Genomic DNA, 15000 nt, shown 5'->3' with positions numbered 1-15000 from the left:
GAGATGCGGCGCACGCTCACCCGGTTGGAGAACAGCAGGTAGGTCTCGGGCGAGTCGTCGCACGACCTGCCGTCGCCCTTGAGCAGTACGCCGGTGGGGCAGGCGCAGGACGTGCTGTTGGGCCGCGGCAGGCACAGGTGGGTGCAGCCGCCGTTCATACGCCCGCACTTGTTGAAGGCTGGGAGGGGGAGAGAGAGAGAGAGAGAGAGAGAGAGAGAGAGAGAGAGAGAGAGAGAGAGAGAGAGATTGAAGAGGATTACGATAGTTCTCTGGCGGCCTTGTGGCTCAGGAGGTAGAGCGGGTTGGCTATTAACCGGAAGGTTGCTAGTTCGATGCCCGGCTCCTGAGTGTCGAGGTGTCCTTGAGGAAGAAGACACCAACCAAACCTCACTCCTCCAGACGCGCTGGCTGCCGCCCTGCGTGGCTGACACCGCCGTCGGTGTGTGAATGTGTGCATGAACGGGTGAATGTCAGGCAGTGTTGTAAAGTGCTTTGAGCGGCCACTGGTTAGAAAAGCGCAACATAAACACAGTCAATTTACCAATTACCAAACGGATAAAAACAGACATTCGGAACCAAAACAACGATTCCCGGGTAATATGTCCATCACATCTTTAGCCGTCCTTTAATCCATGGCTGGAGCAGGACACCCCAAAGAGCCCGCCTAGAGTCAAACTCGCGGCGGAGGGGTGACATACCCAGCGGTGTGGCGCGGTCGACCGCCTGGATGTCCATCAGCCCCGGCAGGTTGGAGACCACGGTGATGGCGTTGGCCCCGCTGGCCTTGTCGGCCCGCTGGATGCTGCGGCTCTGCCAGTCGGTCCAGTAGATGTGGGGCCCCAGGAGGGTCATGCCGTACGGGTGCTGCACCGGGGACACCAGGGTGCGGCGGTTCAGCCCGTTGAGGTCGGACGCCTCGATGCGCTGCGGAGAGCACAGCGGGACAGCGGGTTACACTCACCGCCCCGGGGGTGAACGGCGTTCCTTCTCCTCTTCGTTGAGCATGCGGAGGGGGGTGGTTGACGTGGGGCTGCATTGTTGTGTGTGGTTACACTGGTGGGAAACTGGGATTGACAGGGCTGCCCCTTCGTCTTGGTTTGGTACAGCGCAGTCCAATGGTTTCGGTCATCATAGAACTACGACGAATCTCATCTCATTCAGATAATTTTTAAGTGATGAGAAGTATTAAGAATATATATATTACATATTTATTATCCATTATTTAAACCCTGCATCTCAAACTATTCAAATTATCTCAATATGCTCAACAACAACTAAATACTTTGAATAAGGTTAAGGGTAGGGCTGGGCGATATTGCAAAAAATATTATCACGATTATCTTTTTGATATTGATCGATGTCGATATTAATCACGATATATGATTTGATACTGCTGCAGCCTGAAGAAACTAGAGTGTTCATTAGTTAAACCATACTTTTTTGTTTATAACCATATTTGTGATAAGGGAACATTTAAATCACATTTAAATATAAACATTTAACTTCACAAACGTGTTTTATCTGCTTCCAACAGAACAATATAAGGTAGCTTGCCTTGTTGTAACCTATTGAAAATAATGTAAATACAATTATTTTATTTTTATTTATTTTTAATATCGAGCATTTATGTCTAATGTTGAGTTTTATCGCGATTAATAATCGTAATCGAATTATTGCCCAGCCCTAGTTAAGGGTCCTACAAACAGGGGAGGACACCGGTTTCAACCTATTACGCTCTCATGGGGGTGCACAGTATTGGGATGGCGGGGGGTGAAGGGCCGGGGGGGGCTGACCTCAGTGTGGGCGTCGGCCCACAGCAGCTGGGCCCCGGCCCTGTCGATGGCGAGGCCGTTGGGCCAGCCCAGGTTGTTGCTGATCAACACAGCGCGGTCCGTGCCGTCCATGGCGGCGCGCTCCAGCTTGGCGTTCTCGCCCCAGTCCGTCCAGTACATGTACCTGGGCGCCGGGGACAGAGCGGAGTTAAGACGTGGAGAGGGAACCACCTGATCTAGTAGTAGAACGCGTCTAGAAGTCTTAGAGTCGAGGGCAGGAAACAGGTTTATCGATTTTTCGCTCATAAGTCACTCAAACGTTGCTCAACTTTAGCAACTCATTAACTCATTCATAAGGGCGGCCAAGTCGTGCATTTAACTTACAGTGTAGCTTATTGGCTCCCCCTATAAGAATTTTGCCACCAAACTAACCCTAACCCTAACCCGAGACCTGATGGATAGATAAGCATCCTTTGCCACGGTCCACTGGGTAGGCTGGTGGCTGAACTATCCAGCGCACATCATCTAGGTGGACAGTGCAGCCGCAGTGCAGCGCCTGGGGAGCAGGTGGGGGTTTCAGGTGCCTTGCCCGAGGGCACCTCATCCGTGGATGAGGGCGTAAGAGAGTGCTGCACAACTTCTCCCCCCCCCGTCCACATGTTTTGTAACCCTCCGGTTACCGGTCCAACTCCTTAACCCAGGGATGTACAGTCCAAGGTGTCTCTGTGCTCACCCCTTCTCGTTGTAGAGCGCTGACGGTAGATGTACGACCCAAAGTGGGATGTGCGCAAGGTGTCTCTGTGCTCACCCCTTCTCGTTGTAGAGCGCGATGGCCCGCGGGCTGTCCAGGTTCTGCCAGATCAGGACCCTGCGCATGGAGCCGTCCAGGTTGGCCACCTCGATGCGGTTGGTGCCCGTGTCAGTCCAGTAGATCTTCCGGCCGATCGCGTCGACCGCCAGGCCGTCCGTCGTCATGAGGCCTGTGACGACAGGGACGCGGTGAGGACAGGGAACACAGTGGGAGCAGGAAGAGGTTACCTGCAGATGTTGTCAACCTTTTTGAAGGATGCCTCAGTTTATGCTCATTTATGCGTGAAAATGAAACTCAAAGAATGCCCTCTCCGGCAAGCACCCCATCGCAAAACGGTTTAAAACGTTTTGCCTGTATGCATGTATTTGTTGTGTGTGTGTGTGTGTGTGTGTGTGTGTGTGTGTGTGTGTGTGTGTGTGTGTGTGTGTGTGTGTGTGTGTGTGTGTGTGTGTGAATGTAAATGATGGCCCCCATTGCACTCCTGATCATCCCTGGAAGGAGGTCTGCGTTCCTTCTCAAGAATTCCTCCCTGCTAATTAAGGGAGTTTTTTCTTGCCCTCTGGGGGGCTAGGGTCAGGGGGGGTCATACATATACGGCCTGTTAAGCACTTTGAGTCTGTACTGGGGATTAAGGGTGATACAAACGCAATTTAATTTAAATGAACCTTTTGACATAAGCTGAAGGTGAGAGAAATGGTGCATAATTAGAAACAACATACTAGTGTTGGTCACAGTGTAAACCTGGAGCAGAGCTCACCAGTGGCGATGATTTCCTCATGCTCGCTGCCGTCCATGTTGGCCCGGCTGACCTTCTTCAGCGTGCTGTCGGACCAATACACTTTTCCTGCAGGGGGCGCCATTGTGCACATATTAGTTCACCCAGTTGAATTCCTTGCCTTTTTAATGTCACAAATAAATACAAATACAATTAGGAAGAAAATACCCAAACACAAACACACACACACACACACACACACACACACACACACACACTCTCTAAGAAAACTAAATAGCCTGATTGAGAGGGGGTGCTTGTTCAGATGGCCCCTGTGCACATCGTGTGTCACCATGGAGACTCGGGGTGGGTTTGCGACCGCCACTGCAGTCAAATGCAACCCCACCGACAGTGCAACTCATCATTATGCACCCCTCAAAGGCCAGAGCAAAGAGGAGGGGGGGGGGGGGGGGGAAGCACACACACCTTCCGTGGGGTCGACTCCGATGGCGATGGTGTTCTTCATGGTGCTGTTGACGGCCAGCACCACATCGGCAAAGTAGGGGATGTCCAGGGACACCATCCTGATGTCTGTCCTCCTGGCAAAGATCAGGAAGCTGCTCATTCCTGAAACACACACAAACACACACACACACACACACATATAACTATACTGCATGTGGCTCAGGAGGTAGCGTGGGTTGGCTTGTGACCGGAAGGTTGCTAGTTCGATCCCCGGCTCTTCCTAGCTAGAGTGTGTGAATGTGTGCATGAATGGCTGAATGTTAGGCAATATTGTAAAGCGCTTTGAATGGCCACTGGTAAGAAGAGTGCTGTATAAATGCAGTCCATTTAGCATTTTAGCATTAACACTAAATCCCTTAACATGTCAATTTATATCCTAGAAAATCCGAACTCGGTTCGCGTCGTTAAAGTTGTCTGCTGGCGTCGTACCGGGAGTGCAGGTCTTCCCGTCTGTCTGCAGGTTGATGCCGGTGGGACAGGCACAGCTGGAGGTCACTGGGGGGGGGGCCAGGAGACACAGGTGGCTGCAGCCCCCGTTGCTCACAGCACACGGGTTACTCACTGCGGGACGGGACACAAATGTTTATACGACAGCGTATAAATGTGTGTGTAAATGTCACCGTGGCATTTCCTCCAGCCGGGACACAGTCTGCGTGCATGTGTGGAGCGATGTTCACTCTATCACTGTTGCTAACTTCAGTATCTCAAGTTAGCTACAGAGATAGAATATATTTTTTGATCTAGATATATATTATATAGGTCAGTTCAAAAAAAAAATCGATATTAAAAAAAGGCAATAGTGAGACAGAACTTCAAATATGGTCAATATCCATACTGGCGGACAATGCGGATGAGTTAACGATTTATTAAACATATGCATATATCTATTTTTGAGTCTATCTGACCGAAGTAAAAAAGACATGGATATACTGAGTGGAATAAGGGGGAGATGGACGAGGAGATTGGCAGGCGGTGAGCCGAGCTGAACAAAAGCATTCCAGGGCCTGGTTGGGGGGAGGGGGGGGGGGGGGGGGGGGGGGGGGGACCTTCTATACATCAGGGAAAGGAGAGAGGCTAGGTATTTAGCACCCGGGGTGTCGTCTGCCCTCTGAGCCGGGGTGGGCTGGGATCGGTTTACCTGGCCCCTAATCCCTCCACTACTGTCAGCTGCCCGCCGGCCCTGCTGCGCATGGGCTGGCGGCTCGTTGTGTGAATTATAACAGAGGACGAATACGCTTGATCGATTCCCCCGTCGCCTGGAGCGCGGTCCGACCCCGACGCCGGGGTTTCGTGAGATTGAACGAACCGAAGGTGTTTACATCTTGAGGTGGAACGGGATCTACTGTTTACCATCGCAAACAGGCAAGGTGGTTTCCAACGGCGACGACAGTTTGACCTCAAACACAGTTGTAAAGTCTCTCTCTCTCTCCCTCTCTCCCTCTCTCCCTCTCTCTCTCTCTCTCTCCCTCTCTCCCTCTCTCCCTCCCACAAACACACCTGTCTCGCGGTGGCGGTGGAACATGTGGATGTCCATGAGGTTCTCCAGGTTCTCGGCCAGCGTGCGCCGCCCCAGGCCGGTGAGCTTGTCCGCACTCTGGATGCTCTTGGACTGCCAGTCCGTCCAGTACAGCCTATCCTCATGCAGCGTCAGGCCGAAGGGGTGGGGCAACTGGCTGCCAATCAACACCTGGCCAATCCACAGCCAGACGGACGGAGCAGGGAAAATACGAAACGAGTTTAAGTGAGTGGATCAAATCCAGGCTCCAAAAATGTTTTTTTTTTTTTTTTTTTTAACATATTTTTTTTTTCTGATAGTTGTTATCATATTCGTCGTCAGCACTCTGACGTCATTATCGAACATTTAGACAATCCGACAAACGGCACGTACCTGTCGGTCGGTGCCGTCGAAGTTCCCGAACTCGATGACCTTGGTGCCGGCGTCGGCCCAGTAGAGGCGCTGCGTCTCGTAGTCGATGGCGAGGCCGTTGGGCCACGTCAGGTTGGACGAGATGATCACCAGGCGGTCCGACGCGTCCATCCCCGCCCGCTCGATCTTGGGGTTGGCGCCCCAGTCGGTCCAGTACATGAGCCTGAGGGGGTCGGAACCATCAGACTGCATCAGGGGACATCCTGATCTATTTATTCATACACACACCTCTGGCTCTTTGTTAAATGCCATTGTAATTATGTGCAAGATTCCTCCATTTTTATTGACCTTGAATAATCTGTTGACTGCCTTTGTGAGCTGCTGGATACCTGCGTTTCCCGGAGGTGATCACTAAAGTATCCGTCTATCCGTCTCTCTATCGATCTAGACATGCACGGTTCCAGAGCGGTACCTCACTCTCTGCGTGCCCTGGTGTGTTTGGTTCATAAACCGGTGGTTGTTGTTGACGGGCGACTCACCCTCCTATGGGGTCCACCACGATGTCCCTGGGCCGGTCCAGGTTCTCCCAGATCAGCACGGTTCTCATAGTCCCGTCCGCGTTGGACACCTCGATGCGATCCGTTCCTGAGACACAAATCAGGAGCCAGAGCAAATACTTAACACCACGGGGACTTTGTCTGATGTCAGATATTAATTTAGCATACAAAATCAAATCTATACATAAGTGTATATACATACACACATTTACATTTATGGCATTCAAAAGGGGCAGGATAAACATTGCGTACATTCAGTGCCATTTTATATATATGTATATATTTTTTTACCAGCATCGGTCCAGTAGAGCTTGTCGGTCACCCAGTCGATGGCCAGGCCAGCAGGACTCTCCAGACTGGTGTCCACCACCACCTAATGAAGAGTAAGACCAATACATCAGATTGACCAAGTCGTCCAACTCACAAAGCTTTGAACGACAACAGTTGTAATTCCGTATCCTCACCTATAGGTGGCACTGTAGCATTAATAAAACAATGTATTCACGCTTTGGCAAATGTGACAAATTGTGACTTATTTGTGGTTGTAAAACACTGTGGTGCAATGGCTTATCTATGCTCGTCATGTCGCAGGGCGGTGGACGGGGAGGGGACTAGAGTGCTTGGCGGGCTACTAACCTCCTGCTTGGTGGCGTTCCACAAGGCCCTGTTGATGGAGTCAGTGGTGACGTCGGTCCAGTACACGTAGCCCTCCTTGCTGTCCCAGTCCAGGGCCACAGCGTTGCGCACGTCGGCCAGAGGGATGACGTCATCCGACATGTCCTCGGTGTCGAAGCTGATCCGTCGGATGTCCGTCCTTCGGGCAAAAAGCAGGAACTTGTCAAGACCTGATTAAAGACCAGAGGTCTTCTGTCAGTGTTCTAGGTTTAACCATTGGAGGGGAGGGGGGGAAGGGGGTCAACATAGAGCACAGCAACAACAACACTAACACACACACAACGCTAGACATTTTGTTCTACAATAACAACGTTATTTAGCTTTTCTATGCATTTCTCTCTTTATAAAAAAAGGTGATTTGGCCTATTGGAATTTGTAATAAATCACAATGTTTTCCCATGACAACATGTTTTATGCAACCCCTTTTACTTCTTAATTTTTAGCTCCCTATTTCAGCTCTCCAGTTTCCTCATCCATTACAATTAGCAAAAGAATAAAACATCAGTAATAATTTTCCCTACGTCTTTATCATCACAAAGTATGACGTTCCTCGTTTGTCTCGCTGCGTCGGTATTTTATTACTTCATGGCCTTAAGGGACTAGGGACTAATTTTTTCGTGCTTAGCGCTGAACGCATCAGCTTTATTGTTATTACACCTCTAAACCAGTCCTGTCAGGGAATACGGCCGAAGCCTTATTTATGAAAGGGATACTGGAGCACAAAGCGCCCGGGATAGTGTGTCCTCCCTGGGAGGCGGGCGGTTAGCGACAGGGGCGTTCAGTCCCAGGTACGCACGGGAAGGCCTGATACGACCGCAGGTCCCATGAACATCAAATATTTGCGGTAAACCGACACCGAGGATTAATAAAGGAATGCAGACGTGTTGGGTGTCTCTGACGATTCCCGGAATTAATATCATCTTAGAAGTATTATAAGAATTGCCTTCTTTTTTTTGGGGACGTTTTTCTTTACATTTGTATTATTTGTATAAATCTAGAAGCTAAATTCACAATGTTGTGTCATATATATAGATGGCCTTAAGACTTTTGAGAGTGTACCTTTGATTAAGGGCTACACAAATACAATTTAATGTAATTAAATTAATGTTGACCGGTGAATCTAACATATTAAATCAAAAGGTAACAATCCACAACATCAAGTCTACGACACGTCTACAACCCACTTAACATACTACAGCCCTTCTTACGGGGAGAATACTCACTTTTGGCACAGTTGGAGTGGTCGACCTTCTTGAAGCCCGTGGGGCATGCGCACATGTACGTCTTGTTGCTAGGGAGACAGAGGTGGCTGCAGCCCCCGTTGTTGGCACCACAGCGGTTCCGCCCCCCTGGGAGAGAGTGGCGAGAAGACACAGCGTCACGGCGAGACAAAGGGGGAGAGACCAGAGCAGCCCTGCTTAAAAACCGGAGACAGCGGTGAAAGGGGGAACGGAAATTCCGTACTTTGCTCGGGCCCCCGGGGCTGCGAGGCCAAGAAAGTGTCTGCCTCCTTCCACCTGTCCTTCTGCACACTCGTTTCCTCTCCTCTCGCTCGGTTCTCCTTCTCTGTAATTCTCCTCTACTCCTCTCACTCACTCCTTTCCCTTCTCCTCCCTCCCCTTCTCTCTCTCTCTCCCCCCCTTAACTTCTCACACCTCTCCTCTCCCCCCACTCACTCCGTCTCGCCCTCAACTTTTCCCCTTCTCCTCCCCTCCCAAAATGTTCTCGTCTCTTCTTCATCCAAAAGGTCCATCTTTAACCCTAACCCTCATGCTTCTGGACCTAATGAACGCTGATCTGGATGAATCACCAGTGGGCCTATTGTCTGCCAGACCGTCCCCCCACCTGCGGGCTGCCTCTGCGGGTGCAGCGTGTGGATGTCCATGGGGAAGTGCAGCTTGTTGCGGATGATCTCCTGGTTCTTGCCCGTGAACTTGTTGGCGCTGTTGATGCTCTTGGTGTGCCAGTCCGTCCAGTACAGGCTGTCCTCGAACACCGTGATGGCAAAGGGGTGAGGAAGCCCTAGAGGGGAAAACAGAACCACAGACTGAATGAATGAACTGCAATCATACTGCGCTTCTCTAGCCAGTGGCCTCTCAAAGCGCTTTACAATATCGCCTAACATTCACCCGTTCATGCACACATGCAAACGTTCACACACCGACGGTGGTGTCAGCCACGCAGGGCGACAGCCAGCTCGTCGGGAGCAGTCGGGTTGAGGCGTCTCGCTCGGGGACACCCGGACACTCGGCTAGGAGGAGCCGGGGATCGAACCAGCGACCTGTGCCTCCTGAGCCACACGCCGCCCTAACAGCTCACTCCAGTCGACGTATGATGGGATGCACGTGACCCAAGAGTGAGCCCGCACGACGGGAACCACATGGCGGAGGGGGGGGGGGGAAACAAAGCCACGTTTGGCAGGCCGTCGGCGCGGAGAAGTGGAGGGAAACGGATCCCGCCACGATTTTGTACCGCCCAATGGCGGTTTCGAAATCGCCAGGTCGGGCTGACGACTCACTTTCCTTACTGGGAGGCGGGGCGGGCTGCTTTCCGTTAGCCCGCTTCCCATTGGCCCTGATGCTGGTTACGCTGCGGCCGGGCTTCCAAGGCCCGCCGTCGGAACATGCCCGGGATCAAAGCATACCCCGCCGTCTATTAGTGTCTCCAGGACGGGGACGGGGCTGGAGGGAGGACTCGGTCGTCATGGGGGAACATGTTCCCAGGGTGAATCGTTCCTATGCTCTCTTGCCCATGGCCACCCCCCTCCCCCTCTTCCTCTTCCCTCTCTCCGCCCCCTACCCCCCCTCCCGCCCTTCTCCTCCTCCTCCCTCTCTTCTTCAGATCGGAGTCGTCTGCAGCGAGCAGCGGGTTCTTTTATGGGGTTCTGTGCTTCAAAGAGCTGGTGGTAGTAAGGGGCTGTTTGAGAACCCAGGCCTGCTATTTTGAATGGCCCTGTTTTACAGCTTACTTTAATGTCAAGTGGTTAACGAGTGAAATTGAACAGGGACTAATAACAACAATAATAATAATGACTCATGAGGACCTGTGTGCGTGCGTGCGCGGGCGTGTGTTTATAAACTGTATTATTTTCTCATTAGGTCCCTGAGCAGGGAGCCGAACTCCACCACAGCTGTGTCGTCTGAAACCACTTCTGTGCTTACCACCGCTGTGTCTACGTCAACCCCCCCCCCCCCTCCCCTACACCGACAGGTGTGTGTGGGTAAGGCGACGCTCAATAGGTGGACCACCTTCTGATCCTATCCAGGCCGAGACGCACCGCTTAATGATCACACACATGGAAACACACCCGTGTCGCACACGGGCACGCACACTCTCGCACGCACACATGGGCGATCACACACACAGACACTCGGGCGCACACACACTCGGGCTAGCTTTTACGTGTGTGTGTGTGTGTGTGTGTGTGTGTGTGAGTGTGTGTGTCTGTGTGTCTGTGTGTGTGTGTGTGTGTGTGTGTGTCTGTGTGTCTGTGTGTGTGTGTCTGGGTGTCTGGGTGTGTCTCCTCCTGCATTGTGCCAGGGGTCCTTTGCACTTGTTCCGGGACAGCTGAGGAGACAGCTGTAAGCCACCAGGGTGTGAACCACGGGTGTGGGGGGGGTGGGGGGGTCACGATTCACCCTCGTCCTCTCTCTCTCACCTTCAAACATACCTCGGCCGCCCGCAAGCTATTTCAATACGTGCAGGAGGGTAGCCAGGCGAGTGGCAGCAGAGATTCAGGCTGTGTTTCAGCTATGTGCGCGCGCACACACACACACACACACACACACACACACACACACACACACACACACACACACACACACACACACACACACACACACACACACACACACACACACACACACACGCTAATCGTTGAACTTAAGTGCACACACGCATGCCAAATTTGAGACGCACGTGCACGAATAAACACACACTCACAGACACACACATACACACACACACACCCTATTTGTTCTATCCCTTGTGTGAGCAAACAGAGGCTTTGGTTGGAAGGACAAGGCCAATTACAGACTTTTATCCTCTAAGCACACATCATCAAGGAGGCCCAGCCCTCTAACCTCACCCCCCCCCCCCCCCCACCACCTCAACACCACCCTCCTCTAATCAAACAGCCCCCCCACCCTCACCTCCCCCCGCCCCCCGTCCTTCTTGGGGCCTTCTAACAGGGCTATCTCCCCGGTGGCTCCCGTCTCTCCCCACGCACTCCGTTCAAACAGAGGGGACACTAACGTTAGCTGACGAGAGGAGGAAGGAGAAATCAGTTCAATAACACAGCTCAGAGATCGGCCGCGGTCGCCGTGGCTCAATCACCAGTCCCATTGTTCTTAATACTGCTGTGTGTCTTGGCTTCCGTCGGGGCCGTGCGTTGTGTGGGCCCGCCGCGGTGCGGAGGGAGCCAGGCCCGTAAATGTCTGGCGCGATTATTATTCATATATTTACAGTTTTCTTTCTGCGATGTGGGAAGTGTGGCCCGGCAGGGGAACTTAATACTGTTGCTTTCCTGGCACTCGTCCTCATCGCAAAATCTCCCTGCTGCAATACGAGGCCTGAGAGGCAAGCCAGAGTGTGTGTGTTTGTGTGTGTGACTGTGTGACTATGTGTGTCTATGTGTGTGTATATATTTGAGTGTGCGTATATTGGAGTGTGTGTGTGTGTATACATTTGAGTGTGTGTGTGTGTGTGTGTGTGTGTGTGTGTGTGTGTGTGTGTGTGTGTGTGTGTGTGTGTGCGCGTGTGTGTGTATATATTAGTGTGTTTATATTTGTGTAATTGTGTGTATATTTGTGCGAGTGTTTGCAGAAGATGGGAATCACAACGAAACACATCATCTGCACATGCCAGACCCTGTTTTTGTGCACAAATGCACTCAACATGGAAACAACACTGCGCCATGGGAATGAGCAACGTAAACAGACGCACTTGACTGAGAAGATTCATGTTGACATTTATTGGACGCATTCACACACACACACACACACACACACACACACACACACACACACACACACACACACACACACACACACACACACACACACACACACACACACACACACACACTTACTAGAAATATGCCATAGATTAACTCCACATAGTATAATAAAGTGCCCCACCATGGTAACACTTGTGTGTGTGTGTGTGTATTTAAACAGTGTATCAGTGTTTAACAGCGCACGGACACACAGCGTTTCATCATTTACCCACCCACCCGTGTTTCTGAGCAGCACGTAGCGTTATGTATCAACACCAGCAGGCTTAATATTCAAACCAAAATCCACAAAAACTATTTAATATGATGCCGGCAAACACAGAACGGGCTGTTCTGTTTCTCCAGGTTTGCACCAGCCAACCAGCCAACCATCAAACCACGCTCCTGCTGCATTTACACCCATCCCAACAGGACAGAAACACTATCACATGAGTACGGTGCAATGGCGTAATTCCGACGCCTCATTGTTCCGAGTCCGACGTCTCAATGTTTAGAAATATTTCCCATTAGATCGACATGCCACTATGCCGACGGTTCAGAGAAGAACAATCCACCTTTTATAGTACGCTTTGGTTAACCCCCCCTGACAGACCAACAGAAGAAAAGCAGTCAGTTCCAAAGTCCAGGATGACTTCAACCATCGTTCTATTACGAAAACGGAACCCATTGGTCCGAAGGGCCGTTTGTTCGATAAGTCAAAGAAGAGGCGCATCAGGCCGACGGTTCAATATGCTGAATAGGCCTACATATAAAGAGTTTTATACCTCTCTCTCTCTCTCTCTCACACTAAGCTCCAAAATACAACCTAGGCCTACATATCACGTTCACGATTAATATTGGAGAGCAAAGTGAAGAGAGAGAGAGAGAGAGAGAGAGAGAGAGAGAGAGAGATAAAACTCTTTATATAAAGGCCTATTCGGCATATTGAACCGTCGGCCTAATGCGCCTCTTCTTTGATTTATCGGACAAACGGCCCTTCGGACCAATGGGTTCCGTTTTCGTAACATTGAACCGTCGGCATTAGTGGCACGTCGATCTAATGGGAAATATTTCGGACCATTGAGACGACGGAAACAATGAGTCGTCGGAATTAGGGGCAGGCCCCATGAGTACGAGGTTGTACAAAGGCCGCGTGTGTGTGCCCCGACGCTCACCCTGGCTGATGACGGCCTTGCGGTTGCGCCCGTCCAGGTCGGCTCTCTCGATGACGTGGTGCTTGGCGTCCACCCAGTACATGCGGTGGCCGGCGTAGTCGATGGTCAGCCCGTTGGGCCAGAACAGGTGTGTGTCGGCGATGACGCGGCGGTTGGAGCCGTCCATGTTGGAGTACTCGATGCGCGGCGTGGTGCCCCAGTCTGTCCAGTAGATCTTACTGGAGACGACACGCGCGCACACAAGACGCACACAGACACAAACACACACACACACACACACAGACGCAGACGCACGCACAGACACATCCATGGACATACACACACACACACACACACCCACACAAACACAAACAGAGATAAACAGTGAGGACTAGCTAACAAGACGAAGCCGCTTGTTTTGTATACGATGATAGAAGGACCTCTTTGACACAAACAACTGGCTCAATGTGTGTGTGTGTGTGTGTGTGTGTGTGTGTGTGTGTGTGTGTGTGTGTGTGTGTGTGTTTGTCAGTCCTCTGTTGCAGTTAGTTCCAAACCACCTTCAATAAGCTGCATCGTTCTGACAATTTCAGGTAGTTTTTAATATATTTTCAATTAGCTTATGTAGATGAGCTACCTAATAAGCCGAGCGAGTGTTCTCGCTTCTAAATTTCTCCAGGGCATCATTTAAGAATCTTTCTCCTGCCACCGCAGCGCGCGAGGACTGAGTGGAAAACATAGTTAGCCACCTCGGCTGTTAGGAAACACGTGTTCAGGGCAGATGCTCGCCTTTAGGCGAGACTCTGGCAGCAACACTTGAATCCCTCACTGCCCGTGTGCCACATTACAACTGGGACAACCCTACAGGGGATATATCTTTGAGTTTATGTTCCTTTGAAAACCATCTGCCGCGGATCAAATTCATTAAGTCCTGTGGTGTGAGAGCTGCCCAAGTGTGGATGTGCGCGAATGTGAGTGTGCGCGCGTTGTACGCCAGTATTTGTGCGTCCAGTGTGTGTGTGTGAGTTTCGGTGCCCTAGTGTGCGTGCCTGAGTTTGTGTGCCCGTGTTTGTTTGTGCGAGTGTGCGTGCAAGTGTGCGCCGAGTGTGTGTGTGTGTGCGTACCCCTCGATGGGGTGCAGGGCGATGGCGCGGGGCTTCTCCATGCTCTTCCAGAGGAGGACCTTGCGGTGCGTCCCGTCCAGGTTGGCCACCTCGATGCGGGACGTCCCGGAGTCGGTCCAGTACAGCTTGTCGTGGATCCAGTCGATGGCCAGTCCCCCTGGGAGTGGGACGGGGAGAGAGGAGAGGAGAGGAGGGGAGAGGAGAGGAGGGGAGAGGAGAGGAGAGAAGGAAAAGGAGAGGAGAAGAGAGGAGAGGAGAGAAGAGAGGAGAAGAGAAGAGAGGAGAGAAGGAAGAGGTGAGGAGAAGAGAAGAGAGGAGAGGAGAGAAGAGAGGAGGAGAACAGAGGACAGGAGAGGAGAAGAGAGGAGAGAATGAAAAGGAGAGGAGAAGAGAATAGAGGAGAGGAGACGAGAGAAGAGGAGGAGATTTTTAATATAACATTTAATTTAAAATAAAAGGTAATTTAATTTAAAATACAATTTATTTGCAAATAAAATGTAATTTAATTGAAAAATAAAATTTTACTTAATTGAAAATAATGTTTAATTTAATTGACAATAAAATGAACTTGAATTATTAAAATGTAATTGAATGGACCACGCCTCGCTCCTCCGGCCGCACGGACCCACCTGGGCTCTCCAGGCCGGTGGACACCACCTCCTCCACGTTGGAGCCGTTGAGGTTGGCCTTCATGATGCGGTCCAGCGTGACGTCCGACCAGAACACCAGCTCGTGGCTGTGGTGGAAGTCGAGCGCGATGGCGTTCTCCAGGTTGTTGAGCAGCAGCGTGTACTCGGAGCGGTGCGG

At 51.3% G+C, this 15000-nt stretch overlaps 1 protein-coding gene and 1 non-coding gene across 5 annotated transcripts in view; both read right to left on the bottom strand.

Moving 5' to 3' along the window:
- Window positions 1-14994, bottom strand: part of lrp4 (low density lipoprotein receptor-related protein 4) — a 23415-nt gene extending 8421 nt beyond the window's left edge. For 3 of the 4 annotated variants that reach the window (XM_060072030.1, XM_060072031.1, XM_060072032.1), the window contains exons 1-17: window positions 14823-14994; window positions 14194-14350; window positions 13091-13308; window positions 8768-8944; window positions 8146-8271; window positions 6884-7092; window positions 6539-6620; window positions 6230-6335; window positions 5712-5913; window positions 5321-5510; window positions 4253-4384; window positions 3785-3925; window positions 3341-3427; window positions 2581-2752; window positions 1794-1956; window positions 699-924; window positions 1-178 (exon numbers count right to left, since the gene is read on the bottom strand). The exon at window positions 1-178 is cut by the window's left edge and continues 126 nt beyond it. In XM_060072030.1, the coding sequence (XP_059928013.1) occupies window positions 1-178; window positions 699-924; window positions 1794-1956; window positions 2581-2752; window positions 3341-3427; window positions 3785-3925; window positions 4253-4384; window positions 5321-5510; window positions 5712-5913; window positions 6230-6335; window positions 6539-6620; window positions 6884-7092; window positions 8146-8271; window positions 8768-8944; window positions 13091-13308; window positions 14194-14350; window positions 14823-14886 (2630 nt within the window). In that variant the 5' untranslated portion in view covers window positions 14887-14994. Of the gene's footprint in view, window positions 179-698; window positions 925-1793; window positions 1957-2580; window positions 2753-3340; window positions 3428-3784; window positions 3926-4252; window positions 4385-5320; window positions 5511-5711; window positions 5914-6229; window positions 6336-6538; window positions 6621-6883; window positions 7093-8145; window positions 8272-8767; window positions 8945-13090; window positions 13309-14193; window positions 14351-14822 lie in introns of those variants that run through there. The other variant, XM_060072033.1, reaches the window with a different exon arrangement.
- Window positions 3614-3730, bottom strand: LOC132472673 (small nucleolar RNA SNORD67). Its single transcript, XR_009529143.1, has one exon. It is a non-coding gene; the product is annotated as a small nucleolar RNA SNORD67 (small nucleolar RNA).
- Window positions 14995-15000: the final 6 nt, after the last annotated feature.

Source organism: Gadus macrocephalus, chromosome 14 (assembly GCF_031168955.1).
Source record: "Gadus macrocephalus chromosome 14, ASM3116895v1".
Classification (NCBI taxonomy): domain Eukaryota; kingdom Metazoa; phylum Chordata; class Actinopteri; order Gadiformes; family Gadidae; genus Gadus; species Gadus macrocephalus.
This window is presented reverse-complemented; position numbering and strand designations above follow the sequence as displayed.